The 13,052-nt window shown below is 40.9% G+C and overlaps 2 protein-coding genes and 1 pseudogene across 2 annotated transcripts; all 3 read right to left on the bottom strand.

The window, feature by feature from the left end:
• Window positions 1–905: 905 nt before the first annotated feature.
• On the bottom strand, window positions 906–6,234 carry LOC133022067 (olfactory receptor 5AR1-like). The gene is made up of 2 exons (XM_061089079.1): window positions 5,269–6,234; window positions 906–941 (listed from the first exon to the last, which is right to left on the bottom strand). The coding sequence occupies exons 1-2, from the start codon at window positions 6,205–6,207 to the stop codon at window positions 906–908; spliced, it is 975 nt and encodes a 324-aa protein (XP_060945062.1). The 5' UTR covers window positions 6,208–6,234.
• Window positions 6,235–6,665: 431 nt separating this feature from the next.
• On the bottom strand, window positions 6,666–8,312 carry LOC133022064 (uncharacterized; annotated as a pseudogene).
• A 3,037-nt stretch (window positions 8,313–11,349) lies between these two features.
• LOC133022063 (olfactory receptor 5AR1-like) lies at window positions 11,350–12,279 on the bottom strand. Its single transcript, XM_061089077.1, has one exon. It carries the CDS (start codon window positions 12,277–12,279, stop codon window positions 11,350–11,352), a length of 930 nt encoding a protein of 309 aa, XP_060945060.1.
• Window positions 12,280–13,052: the final 773 nt, after the last annotated feature.

Here is a 13,052-nt window from a genome sequence, read left to right as displayed (position 1 = left end):
GGACAGATGTGAGTCCTGCCCAGCTGGATTTGGCTTTGCAGTATGCTCTGGAGGCAAACATCACATATAGGTGAGCATGGACCAACCTGCAGTCAGGATTCATATTTTATTCTTGAACTTAACAGGGTTTTTACATGAGACCGTAGAAGAAAGGCTAATTCAATGCTACCTGAAAGCTGCATGGGTCACTTTTTAGTTTGTTTGTGCCATGTTAACTTGGCTACAGAGGGAGAAAACAAGCCAACCATTCAAAAAATGCATGGCGAGATATCAAGATAACATTCTATATTTACTGCTCTGTTGAGCAACTTGGCTACAAGAGACAACAATGGGAACCTTGTCTGGTGAAAGTTGGTCCTGCTGTGAGGCCCACACTGCAGAACCAACATACGGTCAACTGAATAATAAACCCCCATGTATTGTTTGACAAAATAATATAAAGAATACTAATATTTAAAAAATGAATATGCAAAGCATGGAAACATCGATTGAATAAACCCAGTATCAATGGAGTATTTAGTCCCGGTGTTTGAGATATTTTATAATATCTACATTACTATCAGTTAAACCACGATGGATACATGGTGGAGTTAATCATTTATTGCATTGGTGCAACATTAAAACTCAGAAATTAATTGTTTAATCTGACTGAGTAATTTTTGTATTTAAAAATTCATAAGCTATAAAATGTGGATTGGCCCACGTTGTCCACCTGGAGTGTGTGGAGATTGATTCAGTTCCTGCTACCTTCCCATCTTCAGAGAGTGTGCGGCTGAGGAGCTGCCGTTGGCTGACAGCTCAGTGGACCTGGTGACGGTAATGACTGCATTCCACTGGTTCGATAGGCCACGCTTCCCCTGGAGGCCCACAGTCCTGAAGCCCCGCAGCTGCTTGTTTCTGCTCAGCTATGGCGGCTGTTCCTCGCAATCACTCAACCAAGTCTGCACAGAGGTACACGCAGAGTGAGAGAGGTTACTGGGAATGTGCACATGAATACAGTTATCAAATGTTTTTCCTGTTATAGATAAACTAACATGTCAGGACACATGATAAAGTAAATGAAAAGCATATGTAGCAGCATGATAATAATAACAGGGATCAATCCTGCTGACACGGGTACTTCAGGGAACCATTCATATAGTCATGATCTGTTCATATATCTACATATTGAAAGATCAGAGTCCCATCACAAGCAAATGTGTCCATTTACCATGGGACACTAGAAATCAGTGGGCTGTGAGTATGAAGACAGCATATTACCTTTACGATGTAAGATTACACGTGTTCAGAGAGGATTCATCACACTTACACAAACTTATCTGGCAGATATCATCACATTGCACAACATCGCCATCTATTGGATATTATGTGTTGTTGCAATAATGGTTAGGAGTGATACCATAAGCTGGGGTGCCTTTAGGCGTTCAATAAATTTGGTTATCAAAATAAAATATAAAACATTAATATTTAAAATATTAACATTAGATTATAACTTTAGTTTGTTTCTATCGGGGCACCACCCTTCACAGAAGGGAAAAGATAGCCAATTTATTGATTAAGATCAGTCTCATTTAGATCTAGTTCAATAAGAAATCTTAATATTTACTATTAAAGATTATATAATGAACAGTTAAGGTTTATAGAGTTCTTGACAGTGTAACGGTTGGCAAAATTCACTTATGCAACATTAATGAAAGGACAAGGTTAAAAGAAAACATTTATTATAAACATAATAAGTATAAAAACACCAATTACTAAACAAAATACTAACTAGAGATGAGCCGGATACTCGGCTGAAACGAGTATCCGGTACGGATAAAGCACTTTTGCCGATCACGAGTATTATACGAGTAATCGGAGTCATTATCTGTGCTCGGACTGAATGAAAATCCTCACACAGCGTCACAGCGCTCCTCCCGTCACACACGGCTCTGCTCACTCACTCACAGAACAGCTCTCTGTCTCTCAGTCACTCAGGTTCACTGCGCATCGGGACTGTTCCATAGGCTCAGTCAAGGAAGCAGAAATGATTAGTTAATTTCCCGACTGGGTTTTCGGGTACGAGTCTTTGGATCATTTTTCACGTGACCTGCATTGGCTCAGTAGAGGAGCGCTGGAGATGCGAGGGACGTTCACTGTCTCCCGGAGAAATGAACACTCTGTGTTTTTAGTATAGAAAGACGTGAATTATATTTGTTCACAAGTCATAATGACTGGTTTTGTTATTTTCACTTTACATTTACTTTACAGTAAAGTAAACCTCTATTAAATACAGTACAACATGACCGTTTTTTATTGTTTTGAAATTGTCATTTATTATCACACTGGCATTTAATTATCACGGCAAACAATTACACTGCACTAAACTTTAAGTGTTAATGTAAAGTGAAAATAACAACCAGTCTGTATGACTTGTGAACGAATATAATTCACGTCTTTCTATACTAAAAACACAGAGTGTTCATTTCTCCGGGAGACAGTGAACCTCCCTCGCCACACACACACACACACACACACACACACACACACACACACACACACACACACACACACACACACACACACACACACACACACACACACACACACACACACACACCTGGTGTGGAAATAAATTTAAAAAAAATAAAAATAAAAAAATCATAAAAAAAATTCAAAGTTAAAAAAGAAAGTTATGTTGAACCAGCCCACTTCCGGGTTAAATCACACCCACTTCTGGGTTAGACCCCGCCCACTCCGAGTACGGATACGGATAATTCATATGGTTAACAGATACAGATACAGATAATGCTGTACTCACTCATCCCTAATACTAACTAACAAAGATGTGTGTGTGCGTATGTAAATAAGGGTGCTTTCAGAATGGTGGTTTGACCCCCTTAGATAGCATCCCCCTTCTTTTGCAGAACTGGTTTTACGACATGCAGTGGGGTCTGGGCTAATGAGGTGAGGAGATATGCGTGTCTGTGTGGATGTTAAACAGATACCTGAAAGGGTCAGAGAAATCCTGTGAGGAGCGTATCTAACATTTAACTTTCATTTTACTTGTAACCACAATAACACCACATATATCAAACTTTAAAAACACCACACAGAATCAAATAAACAGTCTTGCTTAGCGTAGTATAATTATTAAGCCCAGTATGTTACCAGTCCTTGAACAGGGAGAAAGTTGCTGTGCGGTTTGCCGTTCGTCCTGGCTTTTGAAGTCTCTGGTTCGTGTGGTCTCTGCTACTGCGGTTCTGTTGAGCTGTGATGCTCTCGCTTGTTGATTTACCTGCAGGATATCGAATCGCTGCAAGGAGATTGGAAGAGCTTGAAGGGCGAGGAGATTTCCTTGAGAAGATGAGCTGAAAGCTCGACCTTTGAAGGGCGAGGAGGTTTCCTTGAGAAGGTGGGCTGGAAGCTGCACCTTTGCGCTCCTCTCGTAGAGTTGGATGCAAAGAGAAGATGCCAGGCAGGAGCAGTCAGGCCCCCGCTAGGCGATGCAGGAGAGGAGAGGCTGGACAGCCCGCTGTCCTCAGTGGTGGTCGGTGGAGAAAGAGAGAGACTCTGGAGGAGGCCTGCTCTTAAATAGGCCCAGTGACCCCCAGGTCATGTGGCCAAATTGACCAATTGGAGTTGACTTGGTAGAACGTCGCAACTATGTGTGAAGATGCCCAGAGCAGAAGGAACCTGTGGCCCCCTGGGAGACTGAGTTCCTTTAATGTCTCAGAACAATGGAACCTGTGGCTTCTTGGGAGATTGAGTTCGCTCCAGCACATGCGGCATTCTCAAGACAAAGAACATGTGCTTTCAGGTTTTGTCCACACATTTAGGCTGAAAGAGAGGCCTGCTTTTTGCACAAAAACCATGTCCCAACAGCTAGAAGAAATCATGTCCTGCTTAAAATTGGAGAAGGTTAGATAGTCGCTTAAGCATTCAAGCGGGAGTTTTCAGAAGGCGTGGGGTCCTTTTCTTAATGCATTCCAGACTTTGTGAAAACCTGGCCATTAGATGCAGCTTAACAACACTTTGTACTCTTTGCTTATGCTTATTTTTAAAGCAGGCTTTAGATGTGACAATGTGCTCATATTATTGTAGTGTATTGGCAGTGACTGGGAAGGGATTCATTTTCATTTGAAGATTTCATTTGATATATTCTCTTTCTTTTCTGTATAACGTTGCATTTGTTTTTTTTCTGTTTTTCTTTTTCTGTTGTTACCTTGTGTTTTTTATTTTCCTGAAGTTATATTGCCCAATTCATGTCTCTCTGGACACATTGGTGTTGATTGTTGTACTCATGTTTACCTCCTGTCTCTGTAATGTCCATTCAGCATTGCACTTATATATATTGAAAATCCTTCAATAAACAGATTTTGATTTGAATAGAGGGGCAGAAGTGTCAAGCTGCCGGGAAATAGTGTTGGTCTGTTCCTGGGTTTTAAATAAAAATTAAATTGTACATGAATGCCCCTTTATATAAACATCACCTTGGTTTTTCATAGCAACAATCACAACGACATGGGAGAATATAACAGTGAACACTGAATATAAGCTGCAATGAAATAACACATCTCACTTTATCTGGCTTTTTAATGAAGACTTAATTTCACTTAAATCTCAAGGAATAATCAACGTGGGGAATAAAAACTTTGGTTTTGTCTGTAACTGATATTGTTATAGCTTTCATTGCCACGGTGTTACTGTATATCAGATCCGAATACTCTATTGTAATTGTCTGTATCGTGGTGAAGGCCAGAACATACGCAAGAATGGAGCTTTTTGCCACAATCAAAATGTTTCCAGCAGAAATGTTTAGCAGGTACCTCCGTGTTAAATGAAAAGGTTGAACATTGACTACTTTCATCTCTCTCCTTTAGCAAGTCTGGTTTCTTCAATTTTTTTTTCTTCTTTGCAAAGATATCTTAATAGCAAAAAATTAAGACCAGAACAGTTACTTAATAACAAATTTACAAAAATGTGCACATCATTTCTCAACAAAGAACTTTAGTACATTTAAATACATATCTAAATGGATGGGAATCATGAAAATACACATACAGAAAATGGGAATTCAAAATGATTAAATAATAGTACTAAATAAAACAGATTGAGAATTCATCACCGTAAACCTTGAGCATAAAGAATATTCTAAACACATGAATACAAATTTCAACTGAAAATAAAAAGTTAGAAATGTAACTAACTTCGAAATAAAAGCTAGTTCAGAATAGCATTTCTAAAGTATGTACAATACAAGCAAGGTTTTAAGTTTCCTAAATGTACACCAAGACTTAACTTGTTTTTTAAAGTTACAATTTCGCGGAGTCTGTTCCGAATTTTGGTCAATTTGAAACCATAAATGAGAGGATTCATTAGTGGAGGTATGACAAGAAATTCTATTGCAATAAAGTTTTTAAACGGTTGAGGTAAATTTTTCGACTCAAATCGTATGTTCATAATATCAAAAAGTATTGCGAAAAGAAAAGTGATCAAAGAGAATAAATGTGGCACACATGTTTGCATGAACTTTGCCCTGTTCTCTATAGAATTTACACATTTTCTAATGATATATATGTAGGACCAAACTATAAATACACCATGAAATACATAAATGAGTATTGTAAAATATGCAACTATGCTGTTAACCATAGTTTCAGCTGGGAAACAAGCAAGTGCAACAATAATCCAATTCACACAGAACAGTCTGGCAATATAAGGGCTGCATAACTTCAGTCTTGATGTTAGACAAATATTCGCACCATGAATGCAGAAAGGTGTTAACCAGGAGAAACACACTAACTTCATGAGTCTTTGCCTTGACATGATAGAGTGATACTGCAGTGGTCGACATATAGCCACATATCTGTCATAGGCCATTACTGCAAGAATGGAGACATCACTACAGGCAAAAGAGTACAGTACTTGAGCCTGAAGAAGACATCCAGAATAAGAGATGACATGAACAGGAGAGAGCAGATCCCACAGAAACTTGGGGAAGAAACCTGCTGTTCCATAAAGTCCATTCATGCAAAATGCACAAAGCAGAATATACATTGGTTCGTGGAGGTTTTTATCCAAGATGATGGTCACAATGAGAGTTATATTTACCAGCAAAATTAGACAGTAACACAACAAACTGAGAGAGAAGAAAATATACCTGTTGTTCTTTGATTCAGTTAAACCTGAAAGATAGAATATTGTTATCACAGAGACATTATCCATTGTGAATAAAATCCTTAAATGATATAAAGTTATTTTGTCTGTGTCCTGTTCAGTGTTCCTTCATGAAAACACTCTCATCCCATCATCTCACTGTTATTAGTATCTTGCCTGAAGACGACAGTGCATGAGCTGGGGATTTAAACCAACCAATCAGTGGACAGGAAGAGCTTTCATCATTAAACATTAATGTGTTTAAGCACCACTGGATACAAAATAAACAAGGTAATACCTGAAAGCACCTGGAGATTCACGCCCACGTTATTGTCTTTAAATATTTGTACACCAACTCATACCTGAACCTTTGATGCCCAGTATAAATTAAACCTTCTTTATATTGTCAATTTAGAATTTTGAACCCAACCTGAGACGGACGTTTATTTTTTTGCCATTTGTTCTTTAGAGACAATATTATATGTGTATGAAGCTGAAGGAAAGAATGGGAATTTTCGCATTTATTACTAGTTGGGCTTGAAGCTTATACGAGCCCAGGTGACCAACTCCTTGAGGCCCTTCAGGATCCACCTTCTCCCTGGGACAGATTTTATTGTAACAGTCAGGTCATCGATGAAGGCCCTATTGGGGGGCTGTCTTACAGCGGATTTGGTGAGGGGCTGTCTGCACTGAACCTCTGCCAACTTCAACACCATGTTCATGGTGAGCGTGAAAAGGATCACTGAAATGGTAAATCAACTGATGATGCCCTTCTCGAGCTTGTGCCACTCTGAGGTTGTAGACCCAGCAGACACTCTCAGACTGAAGCTGTTGTAGTAGTCCAGCATGAGATCCCGGAACTTGCCTGGTAGATGGTGCCGGTTTAGTCCCACTTCGACCAGCTTGTGGGGTATGAATCAATAGGCGTTGACAGGTCCAGCCACAACACCACCAGGTCTCCCTTGTTTTGCCGGGCTTCCCCGATCAACTGGGTGACCACGCCTGTGTGTTCAGGACAACCCGATACCTTCGGGATCCCTCCTTTCTGGATCGAGTGATCAATGTAGGAGTTACTCAGGATGTAGTCTATCAGGCTCCCGGCAACAATGCTGAAGAATATCTTCCCCTCATCAGTGAGCAGCGAGATGGTTCTGAAGTAATCAATGTTCTTCGAGTCTGCCTCCTTTAGACTCCACACCCCGTCTGTATGCCTCCACTGATGAGCTACCTTGCCTCTCCTCCAGATCACCTTCAGGATCCTCCAGAACCTGAAGAGTAACCTTGGGTAGTTCTTGTGTAACTTGTAAGTTACCCCACTCTGTCCTGGGGCTGAGCTTGCTCTTGCCTTCTTGACCCCCTCCTGGACCTCCTTCCAGCTGGGCTCCTTCCCTTCGAAGTCCATAGTTGGTGCAGGTGCATTAATCAAGGACTCAAAGAGGCCCAGATCTTGCTTCCTGGATTCATCGCTGAAAGTAACTCTGAGGTGGAGGTCGATCTCAGCTTTGGAGCAGGTGAGCTGGCCAATGCGCTTCTACCGAGCAGCTGTTTTGTAAACCCAAATGGTTTTGCTAGAAAGGCAGTTCGCTTCCTGGTCCTCTCCTTCCTCCCCCTTCTATGCCACTTGGCCCTCCTCAAGGTCGTGAGCTTCTTGTGGAGGATGCTGCACAGCTCTGTGAGAGGTCCCTTCGCCTCCTTGAACCGCCTGATTTCAATTGTAATCTAGAGGGGTATATAGAGAAGCAGGTGTCCCATTCACCGTGTGCCACCCTCCCTGACCATGCAATGATATCACGTCGGCGCGTTTGCACGATTGAAACATCTATTCTCCGAGGATCCTTCCTCTGAGCCCGAAGAGGACGCAAAAGAGCCAGACCTAGAAGGGGAAGGACAACAACATGGAGTAGCAGACCGGGAAGAAGACAGAGATGACTTTGAGGACGACGTGGAGGACAACTTGGATGTTGAGGTAGAAGACAACAGAGACAACAAGGACTACGACCCAGTGGGTGATGCTTCTGCAGATTTATCATCATTGGATGAAGAATAAGAGGGTCATGTCCACGGCTGCACCACCACCCCCACCGGACTCGTGGAAAGAGAGACCTTAAAGTCAAGAAAGGGGGAAATAAAATGGGCATCGCGGGCGTACGGCCCAGAGGGGAGTCACTGAGCATGCGATGTCTGGGACACGTGGGTGGCGTGGCTACCGTGTCTCTACAACCTGGGACCGTGGGTGAGCACCTGCTTCCGTTCAGAGGTTCGTCTTTATTTTATATTACTATTATTATTATTATTATTATTGTGTTATGTTATTATGTCATGTACAAAGCGGCTATTAGTCCTCATCTCCTCTCCTTCTTCTTCTTCTCCTTCTCCATAGGCCGGTGTCCTTTCCGTCAGTTCATGCCCAGCAAGCTGGAGAAATAGGGGATCAAGTCGTGGGTGACCTGCAATGCAAAATCCAGCTACGCTTGGAAGATGCAACTGTACACCGGAAAGCCGGGCAACGGACACCCAAAATGGAACTTGGGGTTGCGGGTAGTGCTTGATGTAACGGAGGGACTACATGGTCGTAACGTCACATGCGACAATTACTTCACCTCCTACGAACTTGCACGGCAGCTGCTGGAGAGGAAGATCACCCTGGTCGGCACAGTTCAGAAGAAGAAGCCCGAGCTGTCAAAGAAAGCCAGCTTCAGCCTGCCTCCAGACCCCAAACACCCCCCCGGCTTATTGACGGGGCCCCTGCTCACACCGTTAATCGTCTCCTTAAGTCCCGACCGCGGGAAAGAGGCTTCCAGTATCTCACAGGTCAGGAAACTGCTGTGTCCAGCAAATTATCATGCATGGACCACTGATCCTACACAGTAAGCTGCAAAGGAAAAATGGCGCTTAGACAGAGTGCGCACAAAGCTTATATATTGATACTGGTCATGACAGAGGTTCTTCTTGGATTGGGATTGGTCGGAGCACAAGGCAGTCGTGCCTTCCTGGCTCGTTGGGTCGTCCTCCTGGCGTTGCGTGTTGATGATGATGATCTGCATGCCACTTGTGGCCACCAGAGGTCCTAAGCATATTGCCTGAGTGTGTGCTCATTACATGTGTGAAGTGAAGTGAAACCAGAGGTCACAGTGTTCCGGCCTCAAAGCATTCCAAGACTGATAATTTCACAGGAGAGAGGACATCTCAGAATTTAATATAATGGAGTGGTTCATGAAAGCACTGTGAGAGAAAGCCTCCCCTACGTCTAATCTGCTGTGTGGCAGACTCCCTGTTCAATCTTGCAACTAGCTGGAGATGTGTGTGTGTACTGATGTGTGGTGAGAGAGAAGCCTGTATCAGAGTTTAAGCATGAATCATCTGAAGTTGAAAAGAAGTATGACGTACTGTTATGTGTGTGTGTGTGTGAGTTGGCTACGGTGTGTGAATGTGTGTGCGTTTACGCTCAAAGGACATGATGTGTATCTGACCACATGTTAAAGTGTGTGTATGTGTGTGAACAGTGGTGTATTGTCAATAAGTTCCATAGGGTCTATCTTGACCAGCCTGGTGGGACGTCAGGAGCCGTCCATAGAGGGAGGGGTTCCGTCACGACTTCAGCCTGTTATTAACAATGTCTTATCTTTTTTTTGTATATACTAATCCTAATGTCATTTCAGAACTAAGCCACTCCTCCCTGCTCTGCAATTCCTCATTCCACAAATCCCATTACCTGCCCCACCCACAGACGCACCTGCCTTCTATCAAATCATTAGTCTCCCAGTATATCCACCTGCCTGTTTCCTTTGTTCTCTGCCAGATCATCTAGTGTGTTTTCCCCTAGCCTTCCGGCGTTATCTTCTGACTTAGTGTTCTGTGCCTGATCTCCATTGTAAACTGCCAGCTGTACCCTGGACTACCGTTTTGCCTGCTCCCTACCGGATTTGTTTGCCTTCTCTGACTGACTGCCTGGCTTCTGACCCCTGATCCGTTAATAAAGAAGAATTTTGTTATTTCCAAACCTGCTCCATTGTCGTGCTTTTGGGTTCACGCTTGCCATTTTGCCCACCCTGACATAAACACCTTACCGCAAATACATTCTGTACTCGTCGTTGTATTTCCTTTGCCATATGTCAGTGTCCATTGGTCCATCCGAATGGGATGCTCCCCCCCCCCCCTTTGTCTACCCTCCTTTTCAGTGTCAGACATTGTGTTGAGAATTAAAATGTGATGGTTGAAGCATTTGATTTCCTGATCAACAATGTTTTACACATGTTCATGGTGACATTATTCTGGCTCTAACGGCTTGAAAACTATAATTAAAGTTTACTGATCTTCACCGTACATGTATTATGTCTTTCATACAGAATATGAATAATGTTATAGGATGTATTCAACGAGGCATCATGTGCTTTACTCAACAGATTTCTTTCTTGCAACAATCACAATTACTTGGGAGAATAGAGCAGTGAACACTGAATATAAGATGCAATGAAATAACACAGCTCACTTTATCTGGCTTTAATGAAGACTTCATTTCACCGTTTTTAAATCTCAGGGAATAATCAATGTGGGGAGTAAAAACTTTGGTTTTGTCTGTAACTGATATTGTTACAGCTTTTATTGCCATTGTGTTACTGTATATTTGGCCTGAATACTCTATTGTAATGTTCTGTATCGTGGTGAAGGCCAGGACAAACTCAAGAATGGAGCTTTTTGCAAAAATCTAAATGATTCCAGCAAAAATGTTTAGCAGGAACCTCTTTGTTAAATGAAAAGGTTAAACATTGACTACTTTCATCTCTCTCCTTTAGCAAGTCTGGGTTTTCTCAGTGTTTTATTTTTGTGAAAAGATATCTTAAACCCCACCCCACAAAATGAACAGAACAGTTAACTTATAACAAATCTAATGAAATGTGCACATCATTTCTCACCAAAGAACTTTAGTAAATTTACATACATATTTAAATGAAGGGGAATCATGTCAATATACGTACAGAAAATGGTTATACAAAATGAATTTAATAATAGCACTAAATAAAAAGACGCAGAGGATTCATCACCCTAAACCTTGAGCATAAAGAATTTTCTACACACATTAATACCAATTTCAACCGAAAATAAAAAGTTAGATATATAACAGACTTCAAAATAACAGCTGGTTCAGCAGTACATATTTAAAGTATGTACAATACAAGCAAGGTTTTAAGTTTCCTTAATGTACACAAAGACTTAACTTCTTTGTAAAGTAACAATTTCGCGAAGTCTCTTCCGAATTTTGGTCAATTTGAAACCATAAATGAGAGGATTCATGAGTGGAGGTATGACAAGAAATTCTATTGCAACAAAGTTTTTAAAGGTTTGAGGTAATGTCTTTGAACCAAATCGTATATACATAATGTCAAAAAGTATTGTGAAAATGAAAGTAATCAAAGAGAATAAATGTGGCACACATGTTTGCATGAACTTTGCCCTGTTTTCTATAGAATTTACACATATTCTAATGATATATATGTAGGACCAAACTATAAATACACCATGAAATATATAAAAGATGATTGTTATATAAGCAACAATGTTGTTAACCATAGTTTCAGCCTGGAAACAAGCAAGTGTAACAATAATCCAATTCACACAGAACAGTCTGCCAATATACGGGCTGCATAACTTCAGTCTTGATGTTAGATAAATATTTGTGCCTAAAATGCATAAGGGTGTAAACCAGGAGAAAAACACTAACTTCATGAGTCTTTGCTTTGACATGATAGAGTGATACTGCAGTGGTCGACATATAGCCACATATCTGTCATATGCCATTACTGCAAGAATGGAGAGATCAATGCCTACAAATGAGTACAGTACTTGAACCTGAAGAAGACATCCACAGTAAGAGATGACATGAACAGGAGAGAGCAGATCCCACAGAAACTTGGGGAAGAAACCTGTTGTTCCATAAAGTCCATTCATGCAAAATGCACACAGCAGAATATACATTGGTTCATGGAGGTTTTTATCCGAGATGATGGTCACAATAAGAGTTATATTTACCAGCAAAATGACACAGTAACACAGTAAAGTGAGAGAGAAGAGAACAGACCTGTAGTTCATTGTTTCACTTAAACCTGAAAGATAGAACACTTTTATCATAGAGACATTATCCATTATGAGTAGAAGTGCAATATCTATTTTTAGCAGCTGACACACAGAAGACTCTAAAGTAGACTTGATGCATCAAGGAGACCAGAAGGTGAAACAATATACAAACAGTGTAACATGAGCAATTGTCAGCCCCCCCCCCCCCCAAGTCTGAAGATGTCTCCCACAGCATCACAATTTATCTCCCTCTACTTGCGTCACCCATTCCAACAGCACATCTATGATTGGCTAGAATTACTGTCACTCTCTATGTTACATGTAGGTGTTCACATCCTATTGGATCGTTAAGCCAAAGGCATGGTTACCTTATTTTCCTTATGTTTTGCCACTGGTGTCATACACATCTAAATTTCACCTTTGAGACTTGAACCTGACTTAAGACACAAGTTACATATTTGCTATTTCTACTTTTGAGAAAGCTTTTTTATGATAGTGGAGGCAATAATGGGTGCTTCCTTTTTTTGCTCTTGCCTTTGCATTTCTTACCAGTATGAATTAAGATAAACAACAATAACTGTTTTGAAAATGGAAAGAATTCAATCCGTGACCACTATGATTTCTACACTTACATTTCCTGTTCATTTTTTAAAAAAATATACTTATTTTCAGGTTAATCTCATGTGTGGCCTTCCCCACTTAGTCCTTGAGTCGGGCTGTGACCTCAGGTATAGAGAGAATTAGTGTTCTTTCTGGAAAATTAAACAGACCTTAGTATAGTTTAAATAAACTTTACGATCAATTTGTTGATTTAATTTAATCCCCCTGTTTAAATCTCAGGG

The sequence above is a fragment of the Limanda limanda genome, chromosome 16 (assembly GCF_963576545.1).
Source record: "Limanda limanda chromosome 16, fLimLim1.1, whole genome shotgun sequence".
In the NCBI taxonomy this organism is placed as follows: Eukaryota; Metazoa; Chordata; class Actinopteri; order Pleuronectiformes; family Pleuronectidae; genus Limanda; species Limanda limanda.
This window is presented reverse-complemented; position numbering and strand designations above follow the sequence as displayed.